At 53.4% G+C, this 17,189-nt stretch overlaps 1 protein-coding gene across 1 annotated transcript in view; it reads right to left on the minus strand.

Annotated features, from left to right (window-relative positions):
- Positions 1–11,524, minus strand: part of INTS4 (integrator complex subunit 4) — a 45,644-nt gene extending 34,120 nt beyond the window's left edge. The window contains exon 1 of the mRNA XM_075337508.1: positions 11,324–11,524. Coding sequence (XP_075193623.1) covers positions 11,324–11,440 — 117 coding nt within the window. The 5' untranslated portion in view covers positions 11,441–11,524. The remainder of the gene's footprint in view (positions 1–11,323) is intronic.
- Positions 11,525–17,189: the final 5,665 nt, after the last annotated feature.

The raw sequence follows: 17,189 nt of genomic DNA on the forward strand, positions 1-17,189 counted from the left end.
TCCTTCCAGCCACTGTTGGAAGGCCAGTAGGGCAAGATACACTGCCCTGATTTCCAGAACATTGATCTGAAGGGTGGACTCCTGCGGAGTCCACGTCCCCTGGGCCCTGTGGTGGAGAAACACTGCTCCCCACCCTGACAGACTCGCATCTGTCGTGACCACTGCCCAGGATGGGGGCAGGAAGGATCTTCCCTGAGACAATGAGGTGGGAAGGAGCCACCATTGTAGAGAGTCCTTGGCCGTCTGGGAAAGAGAGACTTTCCTGTCCAGGGACGTTGACTTCCCGTCCCATTGGCGGAGAATGTCCCATTGAAGTGGGCGCAGATGAAACTGCGCAAAGGGAACTGCTTCCATGGCTGCCACCATCTTCCCGAGGAAGTGCATGAGGCGCCGTAAGGGGTGCGACTGGCCTTGAAGGAGGGATTGCACCCCTGTCTGTAGGGACCGCTGCTTGTTCAGCGGAAGCTTCACTCTCGCTGCTCGAGTATGAAACTCCATGCCAAGATACGTTAGCGACTGTGACGGTGACAGATTCGACTTTGGAAAGTTGATGATCCATCCGAACGTCTGTAGAGTCTCCAGCGTAGCATGTAGACTGAGTTGGCATGCCTCTTGAGAGGGTGCCTTGACAAGTAGATCGTCTAGGTAAGGGATCACCGAGTGTCCCTGAGAGTGCAAGACTGCTACCACCGCCGCCATGACCTTGGTGAAGACCCGGGGGGCTGTCGCCAGACCGAATGGCAGAGCTACGAACTGAAGATGGTCGTTTCCTATCACAAAACGTAGAAAACGTTGATGTTCTGTAGCAATTGGCACGTGGAGATAAGCATCTTTGATGTCTATTGAGGCAAGGAAGTCTCCTTGAGACATTGAGGCAACGACAGAGCGGAGGGCTTCCATCCGGAACCGTCTGGCGTGCACATGTTTGTTGAGCAGCTTTAGATCCAGAACAGGACGGAACGAGCCGTCCTTTTTTGGAACCACAAAGAGATTGGAGTAAAACCCTCTCCCTTGTTCCTGAGGCGGTACAGGAACCACTACTCCTTCCGCTCTTAGGGAATCCACCGCCTGCAGCAGGGCATCTGCTCGGTCTGGATGTGGGGAGGTTCTGAAGAACCGAGCTGGAGGACGAGAACTGAACTCGATTCTGTACCCGCGAGACAAAATGTTTGTCACCCACCGGTCTTTGACCTGTAACGTCCAAATGTCGGAAAAGCGGGAGAGCCTGCCCCCAACCGGAGATGCGGAGGGGGGGAGCTGGAAGTCATGAGGTAGCCGCTTTGGAAGCGGTTCCTCCATTTGCTTTCTTGGGGCGTGCGTGAGCCCGCCAGGAATCTGAGACTCTTTGCGTCCTCTGAGTCCCTTTGGACGAGGAGAATTGTGTCTTGCCCGAACCTCGAAAGGACTGAAACCTCTGCTGCCATTTTTTCTGCTGAGGTTTGCTTGATCTGGGCTGGGGTAAAGAAGAGTCTTTACCCTTGGACTGTTTAATGATGTCAGCCAATGGCTCGCCAAACAGTCTATCTCTAGATAAAGGCAAGCTGGTTAAACATTTTTTGGAACCAGCATCTGCTTTCCAGTCCTTTAACCACAAGGCTCTGCGCAAAACTACCGAATTGGCGGACGCCATTGAGGTGCGGCTGGTAGATTCTAGGACCGCATTGATAGCGTAAGACGCAAACGCAGACATCTGCGAGGTAAGGGACGCCACTTGCGGCGCCGCTGGATGTATGATAGCATCCACTTTTGCTAAACCAGCTGAAATAGCTTGGAGCGCCCATACGGCTGCGACTGCTGGAGCAAACGACGCGCCGATAGCTTCATAGACAGATTTTAACCAAAGGTCCATCTGTCTGTCATTGGCATCCTTAAGTGAAGCGCCATCCTCCACTGCAACTATGGATCTAGCTGCAAGTTTGGAAATCGGGGGGTCTACTTTTGGACACTGGGTCCAGCGCTTGACCACATCAGGGGGGAAAGGAAAACGTGTATCCTTAGAACGTTTAGAGAAACGTCTTTCTGGATGAGCGTCGTGTTTCTGGATTGATTCTCTGAAGTCAGAGTGATCCAAGAAAGCACTCAATTTACGCTTGGGATAGAGGAAACGAAACTTCTCCTGCTCTGCTGCTGCCTCCTCTGCAGAAGGAGCTGGGGGCGAAATATCCAACAGTCTATTGATGGCTGAGATAAGATCGTTTACCATGGCGTCCCCATCCGGGGTATCCAGATTGAGAGGGGTTCCAGGATAAGACTCCTGATCACTCTCTTCAGACGCATCACAGGGCGACTGATTGCGCTGAGACCCTGAGCAGTGTGATGACGTTGAGGGTCTTTCCCAGCGAGCTCGCTTAGGGTGGCTGGGGCTATCATCTGAGTCATAATACTCAGCCTGGGAAGCCGGGGACCCCCTTGCAGTCTGGACTAATTCCAACTGAGGGGGATTAGAGGACAGAGACCTCGCCGTGTCCATAGACTGAGCCCCAGTCATGGATTGCAAAGTTTCAAGGATCTTTGCCATAGTCACAGACATTCCATCAGCAAAAACTGCAAAGTCTGTCCCTGACACCGGGGCAGGACTTACAAGCGTCTCAGCCTGGGTCACTACCTCTCCGGACTCCGGCTGGCGAAGCAGCACCGGATCTGAGCATTGCACACAATGGGGGTCTTTGGAACCTGCTGGTAGAGCAGCCCCACATGCAGCACACGCAGTGTACACAGCCCTAGCCTTGGCAGCCTTGCGTTTTGTGGATGACATGTTGCTGCTTCCTCAGAGCGATCTGGGGTATCCAGCCAGGAAGCGACCTTACAGTGCAAGAAATAACTAAATATATATATCTGGTGACACAGTACACCAATACACACTGAGGCACTAGAGGGGCCAGCTGAAAAGCCGCTTACCGCCCGCTTAAGAGCGGGTGTGTGATCTCCAAAAGCCCCCTAGTCCAGGTCTCCCAGAGCCTTGCGTCCTTCCTCCAGCCAGACTGCATGTAATGGCTGCCGGCGTCCTGGGAGAGGAGGGGGGGCGGGCCCTGGGCGTTCCTGACTAAGAGCGGGAAGCCTGCTTCCCTCTGTGCCTAGTGAGAGGGCTGGAGCATGTAAATCAGGCTCCAGCCCTCGTCGCTGCTGCGAAACAGCGTCTCTCCCCTACCCTGATTGACAGGGTGGGGGCGGGAACGAAGCGGAGCTAGGCCGCAAAAGCCGGGGACTGGATTTATAAACGCCGCCGCCGTAAAAGCGCGGTCGGCGTGTCCCCGGCGCACCACAAGTCACAGCAGCGCCGCCCGGTCCAGTGGGGGGTCGGCGCTGCGTTCCCACAACACAAAGTCCCCCAGTAAACTGTAGGAACACTAACTCCAACGTTACGGTCCCCGGCGCACTACAACACCCAGCCAGCCCGGAGTGTGTCTGTGCCTGCCGGGGACACAGAGTACCTGTATGATGCAGGGCCATGTCCCTGATTGTACTCCTGCTCCGTATCCATCAGGTGCTATGGGTCTGTGGATGGAGCCCGGCGTCAGAGCTTAGAGGCCGGCAGGATCCCACTTCCACAGAGCCCTACAAGGGGATGTGGAAGGAAAACAGCATGTGGGGCTCCAGCCCCTGTACCAGCAATAGGTACCTCAACCTTACAACACCATCCACGGGTGAGAAGGGAGCATGCTGGGGGCCCTATATGGGCCCTCTTTTCTTCCATCCGAAATAGTCAGCAGCTACTGCTGACTAAAATCTGTGGAGCTATGCGTGGATGTCTGACCTCCTTCGCACAAAGCTTGAAAACTGGAGAACCCGTGATACCACGGGGGGGTATAGCCAGAGGGGGAGGGGCCTTGCACTTTTTAGTGTAGTGCTTTGTGTGGCCTCCGGAGGGCAGTAGCTATACCCCAATCGTCTGGGTCTCCCAATAGAGCGCTGAAGAAAAGAGGATTTTGGGTACTCACCATAAAATCTCTCTCGTACCCTTCATTGGGGGACACAGCACCCATGTTTCTTTAGCGTTAGTGTTTGCAATTACTAATGTGTACTGTCTGTTGATTCTCCTACTCCTTGCTCACTAACTGAATAACTTTGTGCTAGTTGGTGAGTGCGTCCTTCTGAGGAGGAGCCAACATTTTTTTGTGCATAGTGGTAGCAGCATACACCCATGGTCTTCCAATGGTTTTCCTGTGTCCCCAATGAAGGCTCCAAGACAAAAATTTTACAGTGAAAACCCCAAATCTTCATTTCTATTTATAAGAGTGTATGAAAATCACTTTTTGCCACTAGTGGAGGGATCTGGATAGAATCAGTCTCCTTCTTCCTCTGGCAGCAAATAGTATATTCCCTTCTTCTGGGCGGCACGTTGGCTCAATGGTTAGCACTGCAGTCTTGTGGTGGCTCAGTGGTTAGCACTGCAGTCTTGTGGTGGCTCAGTGGTTAGCACTGCAGTCTTGCAGCGCTGGGGTCCTGGGTTCAAATCCCACCAAGGACAACATCTGCAAGGAAATTGTATGTTCTCCCCATGTTTGCGTGGGTTTCCTCCGGGTTCTCCGGTTTCCTCCCACACTCCAAAGACATACAGATAGGGAATTTAGATTGTGAGCCCCAATGGGGACAGTGTTCCTGATGTATGTAAAGTGCTGCGGAATATGTTAGCGCTATAAAAAAATAAAGATTTATTTATTCTTTCATTCTTTCTCTACAGCTTTTCTGCTAAACTACTGCAGATATTTTGGTCCATTCCTGACAAGTAGACAGAAAGCCACTTCTAATGGCTGGTTCTCATTGATCAGTGGATCAATATACAAAGATCCGAGCATGTGCGACCAGCTCGTTAGAAGGACGTGCACAGTGCTATACACTGTCGACACCAGATGGCGCCAGACTATATAAAAAGGTCAGGCGCACACTTAGCAGATCTTTTGCTATACAAAAAGCATGTTTTGGCAGGAAAAAAGCTGCTGAAAAGAAGGGCATTTTTATGCTTTTTTCAACTATTGAGATGGAGAAAATACAGGGGAAAAAAAAAAAAAGCAGAAACAATTGACACGCTGCTTCTTATTTCTACAACAAATTCTGCAAGGATAAAAGCATTAAAAAAAAGTATGATAAAGAAGGGAATTTTGTTTACTTACCGTAAATTCCTTTTCTTCTAGCTCCAATTGGGAGACCCAGACAATTGGGTGTATAGCTACTGCCTCCGGAGGCCACACAAAGCATTACACTTAAAAGTGTAAGGCCCCTCCCCTTCTGCCTATACACCCCCCGTGGGATCACGGGCTCCTCAGTTTTAGTGCCAAAGCAAGAAGGAGGAAAGCCAATAACTGGTTTAAGAACAAATTCAATCCGAAGGAACATCGGAGAACCGAAACCATTCAACATGAACAACATGTGTACCCGAAAAAACAAAAATCCCTAAGCAAACAGGGCGGGTGCTGGGTCTCCCAATTGGAGCTAGAAGAAAAGGAATTTACGGTAAGTAAACAAAATTCCCTTCTTCTTTGGCGCTCCATTGGGAGACCCAGACAATTGGGACGTCCAAAAGCAGTCCCTGGGTGGGTATAATAACCCCTCGTGATAGGACCGTAAAAACGGCCCTACCCTACAGGTGGGCAGTCGCCGCCTGAAGGACTTGTCTACCTAGGCTGGCGTCCGCCGAAGCGTAGGTATGCACTTGATAGTGTTTGGTAAAAGTGTGCAGACTCGACCAGGTAGCCGCCTGGCACACCTGCTGAGCCGTAGCCTGGTGCCGTAATGCCCAGGACGCACCCACGGCTCTGGTAGAATGGGCCTTCAGCCCTGAAGGAACCGGAAGCCCAGCAGAACGGTAGGCTTCAAGAATTGGTTCCTTGATCCACCGAGCCAGGGTGGATTTGGAAGCTTGCGACCCTTTGCGCTGACCAGCGACAAGGACAAAGAGTGCATCCGAGCGGCGCAGGGACGCCGTGCGGGAAATGTAGATCCTGAGCGCTCTCACGAGATCCAACAAATGCAAATCCTTTTCACATTGATGAACTGGATGAGGGCACAAGGAAGGCAAGGAGATATCCTGATTAAGATGAAACGGGGATACCACCTTAGGGAGAAACTCCGGAATCGGGCGCAGAACCACCTTGTCCTGGTGAATCACCAGGAAGGGAGATTTGCATGACAGCGCTGCTAGCTCGGACACTCTCCGGAGAGACGTGACCGCTACTAGAAAGGCCACTTTCTGTGAAAGGCGAGAAAGGGAAACATCCCTCATAGGCTCGAAAGGCGGCTTCTGAAGAACAATTAGAACCCTGTTCAGATCCCAGGGCTCTAACGGCCGCTTGTAAGGAGGGACGATATGACAGACCCCTTGCAGGAACGTGCGTACCTGAGGAAGTCGTGCTAGGCGCTTCTGAAAAAATACAGATAGCGCTGAGACTTGCCCCTTGAGGGAGCTGAGCGACAAACCTTTTTCCAACCCGGATTGCAGGAAGGAAAGAAAAGTAGGCAATCGAAATGGCCAGGGAGAGACTCCCTGAGCAGAGCACCAAGACAAGAATATTTTCCACGTCCTGTGGTATATCTTGGCGGAGGTAGGTTTTCTGGCCTGTCTCATGGTGGCAATGACCTCTTGAGACAATCCTGAACCCGCTAGGATCCAGGACTCAATGGCCACACAGTCAGGTTCAGGGCCGCAGAATTCTGATGGAAAAACGGCCCTTGAGACAGCAAGTCTGGTCGGTCTGGAAGCCCACGGTTGGCCTACCGCGAGGTGCCACAGATCCGGGTACCACGACCTCCTTGGCTAGTCTGGAGCGACGAGGATGGCGCGGCGGCAGTCGGACCTGATCTTGCGCAGCACTCTGGGCAACAGAGCCAGAGGTGGAAACACATAAGGAAGCCGGAACTGCGACCAATCTTGAACTAAGGCGTCTGCCGCCAGAGCTCGGTGATCGTGAGACCGTGCCATGAAAACTGGGACCTTGTTGTTGTGCCGAGACGCCATTAGGTCGACGTCCGGCATCCCCCAGCGGCGACAGATCTCCTGAAACACGTCCGGGTGAAGAGACCATTCCCCTGCGTCCATACCTTGGCGACTGAGGAAGTCTGCTTCCCAGTTGTCCACGCCTGGGATGTGAACTGCGGATATGGTGGAAGCCGTGTCTTCCACCCACGTCAGAATCCGCCGGACTTCCTGGAAGGCTTGCCGACTGCGAGTTCCTCCTTGGTGGTTGATGTATGCCACCGCTGTGGAGTTGTCCGACTGAATACGGATCTGCTTGCCTTCCAGCCACTGCTGGAAGGCTTGTAGGGCAAGATACACTGCTCTGATATCCAGAACGTTGATCTGAAGGGTGGACTCTTGCTGAGTCCACGTACCTTGAGCCCTGTGGTGGAGAAAGACTGCTCCCCACCCTGACAGACTCGCATCTGTCGTCACCACCGCCCAGGATGGGGGTAGGAAGGATTTCCCTTTCGACAATGAGGTGGGAAGCAGCCACCATCGAAGAGAATCCTTGGCCGCCTGAGAGAGAGAGACGTTTCTGTCGAGGGACTTCGACCTCCCGTCCCATTGGCGGAGAATGTCCCATTGTAGTGGACGCAGATGAAACTGCGCGAAAGGGACTGCCTCTATTGCTGCCACCATCTTCCCTAGGAAGTGCATGAGGCATCTCAAGGGGTGTGACTGGCCTTGAAGGAGAGATTGCACCCCTGTCTGTAGAGAACGCTGTTTGACAAGCGGAAGCTTCACTATCGCTGAGAGAGTATGAAACTCCATGCCAAGATATGTTAGCGACTGGGTCGGGGTTAGATTTGACTTGGAAAAGGTGATGATCCACCCGAAACCCTGGAGGGTCTCCAGCGCCACGTTCAGGCTGTGTTGGCATGCCTCTTGAGAAGGCGCCTTGACCAGCAGATCGTCTAAGTAAGGGATCACGGAGTGTCCCTGAGAGTGCAGGACTGCAACTACAGCTGCCATGACTTTGGTGAAGACCCGTGGGGCTGTCGCCAGACCAAAAGGCAGGGCTACGAACTGAAGGTGTTCGTCTCCTATAACGAAGCGTAGAAAACGCTGATGCTCTGGAGCAATCGGTACGTGGAGATAAGCATCCTTGATGTCTATTGATGCTAGGAAATCTCCTTGAGACATTGCGGCGATGACGGATCGGAGGGATTCCATCCGGAACCGTCTGGTTCTCACGTGGTTGTTGAGAAGTTTTAGGTCCAGAACGGGACGGAAAGACCCGTCCTTTTTTGGTACCACAAACAAATTGGAGTAAAAACCGTGACCTTGCTCTTGAAGAGGAACAGGGATCACCACTCCTTCCGCCTTTAGAGTGCACACCGCCTGCAGAAGAGCATCGGCTCGGTCGGGAGGCGGAGACGTTCTGAAGAATCGAGTTGGAGGACGAGAACTGAACTCTATCCTGTACCCGTGAGACAGAATGTCTCGCACCCAACGGTCTTGGACCTGTGGCAGCCAAATGTCGCCAAAGTGGGAGAGCCTGCCACCGACCGAGGATGCGGAGGGAGGAGGCCGGAAGTCATGAGGAAGCCGCCTTGGTAGCGGGTCTTCCGGCTGTCTTTTTTGGGCGTGACTGAGCCCGCCAAGAATCTGAACTCCTCTGATCCTTTTGAGTCCTTTTGGACGAGGAGAATTGGGACCTGCCCGAGCCTCGAAAGGACCGAAACCCCGACTGTCCCCTCCTCTGTTGGGGTTTGTTTTGTCTGGGCTGAGGTAAGGATGAATCCTTACCCTTGGACTGTTTAATGATTTCATCCAAACGCTCACCAAACAGCCGGTCACCAGAAAATGGCAAACTGGTTAAACATTTTTTGGAAGCAGAATCTGCTTTCCATTCCCTTAACCACAAGGCTCTGCGTAAAACCACGGAGTTGGCGGATGCCACTGCCGTACGGCTCGTAGAGTCCAGAACCGCATTAATCGCGTAAGACGCAAATGCAGACATTTGAGAGGTTAAGGATGCCACCTGCGGAACAGATGTACGAGTGACCGTGTCAATCTGTGTAAGACCAGCTGAAATAGCTTGGAGTGCCCATACGGCTGCGAATGCAGGAGCAAACGACGCGCCGATAGCTTCATAGATGGATTTCAACCAGAGCTCCATCTGTCTGTCAGTGGCATCTTTAAGTGCAGCCCCATCTTCCACTGCAACTATGGATCTAGCCGCAAGCCTGGAGATAGGGGGATCCACCTTGGGACACTGGGTCCAGCTCTTGACCACGTCAGGAGGAAAGGGATAACGTGTATCCTTAAGCCGTTTGGAGAAACGCTTATCTGGATAAGCGTGGTGTTTCTGGACTGACTCTTTAAAATCCGAGTGGTCCAGAAAAGTACTTAATTTACGCTTGGGATACCTGAAATGGAATTTCTCCTGCTGTGAAGCTGACTCCTCCACTGGAGGAGCTGGGGGAGAAATATCCAACATTTTATTGATGGACGCGATAAAATCGTTCACTACTGCGTCACCATCAGGAGTATCCAGATTGAGAGCGGTCTCAGGATCAGAATCCTGATCAGCTACCTCCGGCTCATCACACAGAGAGTCCTCCTGCTGAGACCCTGACCAGTGAGATGATGTAGAGGGCCGCTCATAGCGAGCTCGCTTAGGCTGTCTGGGACTGTCGTCCGTGTCAGAGCCATCACCCTGGGATGTATGGGACACCCCCGGAGCCCGGAGCTGTTCCAACTGAGGGGGACCAGGGAGCAATGAATCAACAGTGCCCATGGTCTGAGTTACTGGTCTAGACTGCAAAGTTTCTAGAATCTGAGACATAGTCACAGATAATCTATCCGCAAAAATTGCAAACTCTGTCCCCGTCACCTGGACAGAATTCACAGGTGGATCTCTCTGGGACACCTCCAGCAGAGGCCCCGGCCGAGCAGGGGGCACAGGGGCCGAGCACTGCACACAATGGGGGTCAGTGGAACCTGCCGGTAGAACAGCCTCACAAGCGGTGCAAGCAGCATAGAAAGCCTGTGCCTTGGCACCCCTGTTTTTTGCGGACGACATGCTGTATTCTCCACAGAGCAATCTAGGAGGGTATATAGCCAAGAATCACCAGCGACCGTTTAGTGCAATGTATAGCATGCAAGCATAAAAATACAATTGAACACTTCGTCACTAGTGGGGTCAGCACCGGAGGTGCCGCTTACCGCCCGCTAAAAGCGGGTGTGTAGTCGCCAGAATCCCGTGCCTGGGTCTCCCAGAACTTGTCTCCCCTCTCCAGCTCAGCCTGCACACAGGAATGGCTGCCGGCGTTCTGTGAAGAGGGGCGGACCGTGGGCGTGCCTCAGACAAAGTGCGGGAAACTGGCTTCCCACTGTGCTCAATGTGCGGGCTGGAGTATGTAAAGCAGATTCCAGCCCTCGGCGCTGACGTTCTGTACAGCGTCCCGCCCTTCCCCTGACTGGCAGGCCTGGGGGCGGGAACGAAACGGAACTAGGCCGCAAAAGCCGGGGACTCTAGTAATAAGCGCGGCCGACAAATATGCACGGCCAGCGCGGAAGTCCCCGGCGCACCACAAGTCCCAGCCGCGCCGCAGTAAAAACTGCCAGCAGGGGCCGGCGCGGCAGTTCCCAACACACTAACTCCCTCAGCAAGCTGTGGAAGTGTGGCACAAGCGCGCAGCGCTGTTGTCCCCGGCGCACTAACACACCCAGCAATGCTGCAGTGTGCGCGCGGTCTGTACGGGGACACAGAGTACCTTGGCGTAGCAGGGCCCTGTCCCTGACGATACTCCGCTCCATATCCAGCAGATTCCCCAGGGGCTGTGGACGGAGCACGGTCTCTGTGCCTGGAGACCGGTAAATCCCACTTCACCCAGAGCCCTAAGGGGGATGGGGAAGGATGCAGCATGTGGGCTCCAGCCTCTGTACCCGCAATGGGTACCTCAACCTTAACAAACACCGCCGCCAAAAGTGGGGTGAGAAGGGAGCATGCTGGGGACCCTAGTATGGGTCCTCTTTTCTTCCATCCGACATAGTCAGCAGCTGCTGCTGACTAAACAGTGGAGCTATGCGTGGATGTCTGACCTCCTTCGCACAAAGCTTGAAAACTGAGGAGCCCGTGATCCCACGGGGGGTGTATAGGCAGAAGGGGAGGGGCCTTACACTTTTAAGTGTAATGCTTTGTGTGGCCTCCGGAGGCAGTAGCTATACACCCAATTGTCTGGGTCTCCCAATGGAGCGCCAAAGAAAAAGCAACGTGTGCACAAGCCTATACTGATTATTTTTATAAACCTGTAAAAGGTAATTTTTTATTTTTTTTATAATCTATACAGTGGATGTGAAAATGTAGTGTGAATTCTTTAGATGGAAATTAATCCGCCGTGATGATCTAGTATACTGTACCTCCAGCACGGCCAGGATGGTGTCCAGCTGATCCTCCCGGAGGGTGATGTTGTCGGAGATCTTGCGCATGGTGTGTATGGACTGCAGCCGCACTTCTTCTATCTCATCATTGAACATGTCAACCAGGAAATCTAAGCACTTCTCCGCAAAGGGGCGAGAGGAGCGAGCCAGGAGGCACAGGGATTCCACCGCCGCGATCCTCACCTCTGAAGGAAACAGTCAGTGAGCTCAGGTGGAGACCAAAACAAGCTTCATCGATACAAAAATGTTTTGCAACACTACTTCATTTTTTCATTTTTTACCTGTTTTTCATTGGTGCTTTACTTTATTTTAAAGTCTACTGTATTTATGTCATCTGTTTTTTGAGTTTTTGTAGTTCACCATTGTGTGCACTGGTTTGGGGTTTCCAGATGTTTTCAGCCGACTCATCAATTGCAACATTTTAAAAAGTTGCAAAATTTTACGCAACCGTTCTCCAGTCCCCCTCATCTGTCAAGATTATATATATATATATAGAGAGAGAGAGATATATAGAGATGAAGGGAATTTTGTTTACTTACCGTAAATTACTTTTCTTCTAGCTCCTATTGGGAGACCCAGACAATTGGGTGTATAGCTTCTGCCTCCGGAGGCCACACAAAGTATTACACTTAAAAAAGTGTAACCCCTCCCCTCTGCCTATACACCCTCCTGTGGATCACGGGCTCCTCAGTTTTGGTGCAAAAGCAGGAAGGAGGAAACTTATAAATTGGTCTGGGGTAAATGCAATCCGAAGGATGTTGTTCGGAGAACTGCAAACCATGAACCAAAAGAACAATTCAACATGAACAACATGTGTACACAAAAGAACAACCAGCCCGAAGGGAACAGGGGCGGGTGCTGGGTCTCCCAATAGGAGCTAGAAGAAAAGGAATTTACGGTAAGTAAACAAAATTCCCTTCTTCTTTGTCGCTCCATTGGGAGACCCAGACAATTGGGACGTCCAAGAGCAGTCCCTGGGTGGGTAAAAGAATACCTCAATAAAAAGAGCCCCGCCTGAAGGACTTGCCTACCTAGACTGGTGTCTGCCGAAGCATAGGTATGCACTTGATAGTGTTTCGTGAAAGTGTGCATACTAGACCACGTAGCTGCCTGACACACGTGCTGAGCCGTAGCCCGGTGCCGCAATGCCCAGGACACACCCACAGCTCTGGTAGAATGGGCTTTCAGCCCTGAAGGGAGCGGAAGCCCAGAAGAACGGTAGGCTTCAAGAATCGGTTCCTTGATCCACCGAGCCAAGGTTGACTTGGAAGCCTGCGAACCCTTACGCTGGCCAGCGACAAGGACAAAGAGCGCATCTGAACGGCGCAGGGGCGCCGTGCGAGACACGTAGAGTCGGAGTGCTCTCACCAGACCCAAAGAGTGCAAATCCTTTTCACATTGGTGAATTGGATTAGGGCAAAATGAAGGCAAGGAGATATCCTGATTGAGATGAAAAGGAGATACCACCTTAGGGAGAAATTCCGGGACCGGACGCAGAACCACCTTATCCTGGTGAAACACCAGGAAGGGGGCTTTGCATGACAGCGCTGCAAGCTCAGACACTCTCCGGAGTGATGTAACTGCCACTAGAAAGGCCACCTTCTGCGAAAGACGTGATAAAGAGACATCCCGCAGCGGCTCGAAAGGTGGTTTCTGAAGAGCCGTTAGCACCCTGTTAAGATCCCAGGGTTCCAGCGGACGTTTGTAAGGTGGGACTATGTGGCAAACTCCCTGCAGGAACGTGCGGACCTGCGGAAGCCTGGCTAGGCGCTTTTGAAAAAATACGGAGAGCGCCGATACTTGTCCCTTGAGAGAGCCGAGAGACAAACCCTTGTCCATTCCGGATTGAAGGAATGAAAGAAAAGTGGGTAAGGCAAACGGCCATGGAGTAAAACCGTTATCAGAGCACCAGGATAAGAAGATTTGCCAAGACCTGTAATAGATCTTGGCGGACGTTGGTTTCCTGGCCTGTCTGATAGTGGCAATGACATCCTGAGATAACCCTGAAGACGCTAGGAGCCAGGACTCAATGGCCACACAGTCAGGTTGAGGGCCACAGAATTCAGATGGAAAAACGGCCCTTGTGACAGCAAGTCTGGGCGGTCTGGAAGCGCCCACGGTTGACCCACCGTGAGATGCCACAGATCCAGGTACCACGACCGCCTCGGCCAGTCTGGAGCGACGAAAATGGCGCGACGGCAGTCGGACCTGATCTTGCGTAACACTCTGGGCAGCATCGCCAGAGGAGGAAACACATAAGGCAGTCGAAACTGCGACCAATCCTGAACTAACGCGTCCGCCGCCAGAGCTCTGTGATCCTGAGACCGAGCCATGAATGCCGGGACTTTGTTGTTGTGCCGTGACGCCATGAGATCGACGTCCGGCGTTCCCCAGCGGCGACAGATCTCTCGAAACACTTCTGGGTGCAGAGACCATTCCCCCGCATCCATGCCCTGACGACTGAGAAAATCTGCTTCCCAGTTTTCTACGCCCGGGATGTGAACTGCGGAGATGGTGGAGGCTGTGGCTTCCACCCACTGCAGAATCCGCCGGACTTCCTGGAAGGCTTGACGACTGCGAGTGCCGCCTTGGTGGTTGATGTATGCGACGGCAGTGGCGTTGTCCGACTGGATACGGATCTGCCTGCCCTCCAGCCACCGATGGAAAGCCAATAGGGCTAGATATACTGCCCTTATCTCCAGAACATTGATCTGAAGGGAAGACTCTATCGGAGTCCAGGTTCCCTGAGCCCTGTGGTGGAGAAAAACCGCCCCCCACCCTGACAGGCTCGCGTCCGTGGTGACCACAGCCCAGGTTGGGGGTAGGAAGGATTTTCCCTGCGATAGAGAATTGGGAAGGAGCCACCACTGACGTGACGTCTTGGTTGCAAGGGAAAGAGAGATGTTCCTGTCGAGGGAAGCCGACCTCCTGTCCCATTTGCGGAGAATGTCCCATTGGAGTGGCCGTAGATGGAATTGCGCGAACGGCACTGCCTCCATCGCTGCCACCATCTTCCCCAGGAAGTGCATGAGGCGCCTTAAGGGGTGTGACTGACTCCGAAGAAGTGATTGCACCCCTGCCTGCAGAGAAAGCTGCTCATCCCGCGGTAGCTTGACTACCGCTGACTGTGTATGAAACTCCATCCCGAGGTAAGTCAGTGATTGGGTCGGTGTCAACTTGGATTTCGGGAAGTTGATGATCCACCCGAACTGCTGGAGAGTCGCCAGAGCGACGGTAAGGCTGTGTTGACACGCCACCCGGGAAGGGGCCCTGACTAGGAGATCGTCTAAGTAGGGCATCACCGAGTGGCCCTGAGAGTGTAGGACCGCCACGACGGATGCCATGACTTTGGTGAAAACCCGTGGGGCTGTCGCCAGGCCGAAAGGCAATGCCACGAACTGAAGGTGTTCGTCCCCGATGGCGAAACGCAAGAAGCGTTGATGTTCGGGTGCGATCGGCACATGGAGATAAGCATCCTTGATGTCGATCGATGCTAGGAAGTCTCCTTGTGACATCGAGGCGATGACCGAGCGGAGAGATTCCATCCGAAACCGTCTGGTTCTCATATGTCTGTTGAGTAGCTTGAGGTCCAGAACGGGACGGAAAGATCCGTCCTTTTTTGGCACCACGAACAAGTTGGAGTAAAAGCCGCGACCACGTTCCTTAAGGGGAACGGGGATCACAACTCCTTCTGTCTTCAGAGCGTCCACTGCCTGAAACAGTGCGTCGGCCTGAGCGGGGGGCGGAGTGGTTCTGAAGAAACGAGCAGCAGGACGAGAGCTGAACTCTATCCTGTAACCGTGAGACAGAATGTCTCTCACCCATCGGTCTTGAACATGTGGCCACCAGGCGTCGCCAAAGCGGGAGAGCCTGCCACCGACCGAGGATGCGGCTAGGGGATGCCGAGAGTCATGAGGAGGCCGCCTTGGAGGCAGTGCCTCCTGCGGCCTTCTGGGGGCGTGACTTGGACCGCCACGCATAGGAGTTCCTCTGGCCTTTCTCCGGCCTGCTGGACGAAGAGGATTGGGGCTTGGCGGAGGGACGAAAGGACCGAAACCTCGATTGTATTTTCCGTTGCTGAGGTCTCTTAGGTTTGGACTGGGGTAAGGAGGAGTCCTTTCCCTTGGATTCCTTAATAATCTCATCCAATCGTTCGCCAAACAAGCGGTCGCCAGAAAACGGCAAACCGGTTAAGAACTTCTTGGAGGCCGAGTCTGCCTTCCATTCGCGCAGCCACATGGCCCTGCGGACTGCCACAGAGTTAGCGGATGCCACAGCTGTACGGCTAGCAGAGTCTAGGACTGCGTTCATGGCGTAGGAAGAAAAAGCTGACGCTTGAGAAGTCAAAGATGCAACTTGCGGAGCAGAATTACGTGTGACAGCATTAATCTCAGCCAGACAAGCTGAGATAGCTTGGAGTGCCCACACGGCTGCAAAGGCCGGGGCAAAAGACGCGCCCGTGGCCTCATAGATGGACTTCACCAGGAGCTCTATCTGCCTGTCAGTGGCATCCTTTAGCGATGAGTCATCTGCAACCGATACCACAGATCTAGCCGCCAATCTAGAGACTGGAGGATCCACCTTGGGACATTGAGCCCAACCCTTAACGACTTCAGAGGGGAAGGGGTAACGCGTGTCAGTGAGGCGCTTAGTAAAGCGCTTGTCTGGAACCGCTCTGGGCTTCTGGACAGCGTCTCTGAAGTTAGAGCGATCGAAAAACGCACTACGTGTACGTTTGGGGAACCGAAACTGGTGTTTCTCCTGCTGAGACGCCGACTCCTCTACAGGAGGAGGAGGGGGAGAGAGATCTAACACCTGGTTGATAGACGAGATAAGATCATTCACTAAGGCGTCCCCTTCAGGTGTATCAAGGTTAAGGGCGACGTCAGGGTCAGAGCCCTGAGCTGCGACGTCCGCCTCGTCCTCCAGAGAGTCCTCAAGCTGGGAACCCGAGCAGCGTGAAGAAGTCGGGGAAGATTCCCAGCGAGCCCGCTTAGCCGGTCTAGGACTGTGGTCCGGGCAGGAGTCCTCCACGTGAGACCTAGGGTCCAACCTGGGAGCGCGCTGCGGCGCGGACCGAGAGGGGCCTGGAGGCGACGATCCAACAGGGGCCGGGGCCTGTGTAAGGACCGGTCTGGACTGCAAAGCTTCTAGCAGCTTGGCAGACCATTTGTCCATAGACTGAGCCATGGATTGTGAGAGTGACTCAGAGAGTTTCTCAGCAAAAGAGGCGAACTCTGTCCCTGCCGCCTGGACAGGGGGAGCAGGGGGGGTCTACATGAGCCGAGGGACCCACTAGTGACCGAGGCTCCGGCTGAGCAAGCGAAACAGGGGTCGAGCATTGCTCACAGTGAGGGTAGGTGGAACCCGCAGGTAACATAGCCCCACAAGAGGTACAGGCAGGCAAAAAACCCCTGTGCCTTAACAGCTTTGCTCCTTGTGGACGACATGCTGTTGTCTCCTAGGAGAATGATCACTGAGGGTATATGGGTAAAAAACGGGTATACAGCCCGACCGAACAGAAATATATATATAAATACGTATCTATTCCGGCAACCCTAGGGGGACCAGCACCGGGTGACCGGTGTGGCTTACCGACCGCTAACAAGCGGAGTGTGTGTCCTCCAGATTCCCTGCCTTAGAGGTCCCCCGGAAGCTGCAGAGCTGTTCACTGAGAATCCTCCACCGGCAGAATGCCAAAAAATGGCTGCCGAGCTCTCAGGGGAGGAGTGGAGCCGTGGGCGGCGCCAGGAAAATGCGGGAATCTGGGTGGTCCCCACAGTGATCAGTGAGGGGGGAGAAAACATGCAGGATGCTTCCAGCCCTTCACATCCGACGTCAGGTC

This window comes from Anomaloglossus baeobatrachus, chromosome 2 (genome assembly GCF_048569485.1).
Source record: "Anomaloglossus baeobatrachus isolate aAnoBae1 chromosome 2, aAnoBae1.hap1, whole genome shotgun sequence".
Taxonomy (NCBI): domain Eukaryota; kingdom Metazoa; phylum Chordata; class Amphibia; order Anura; family Aromobatidae; genus Anomaloglossus; species Anomaloglossus baeobatrachus.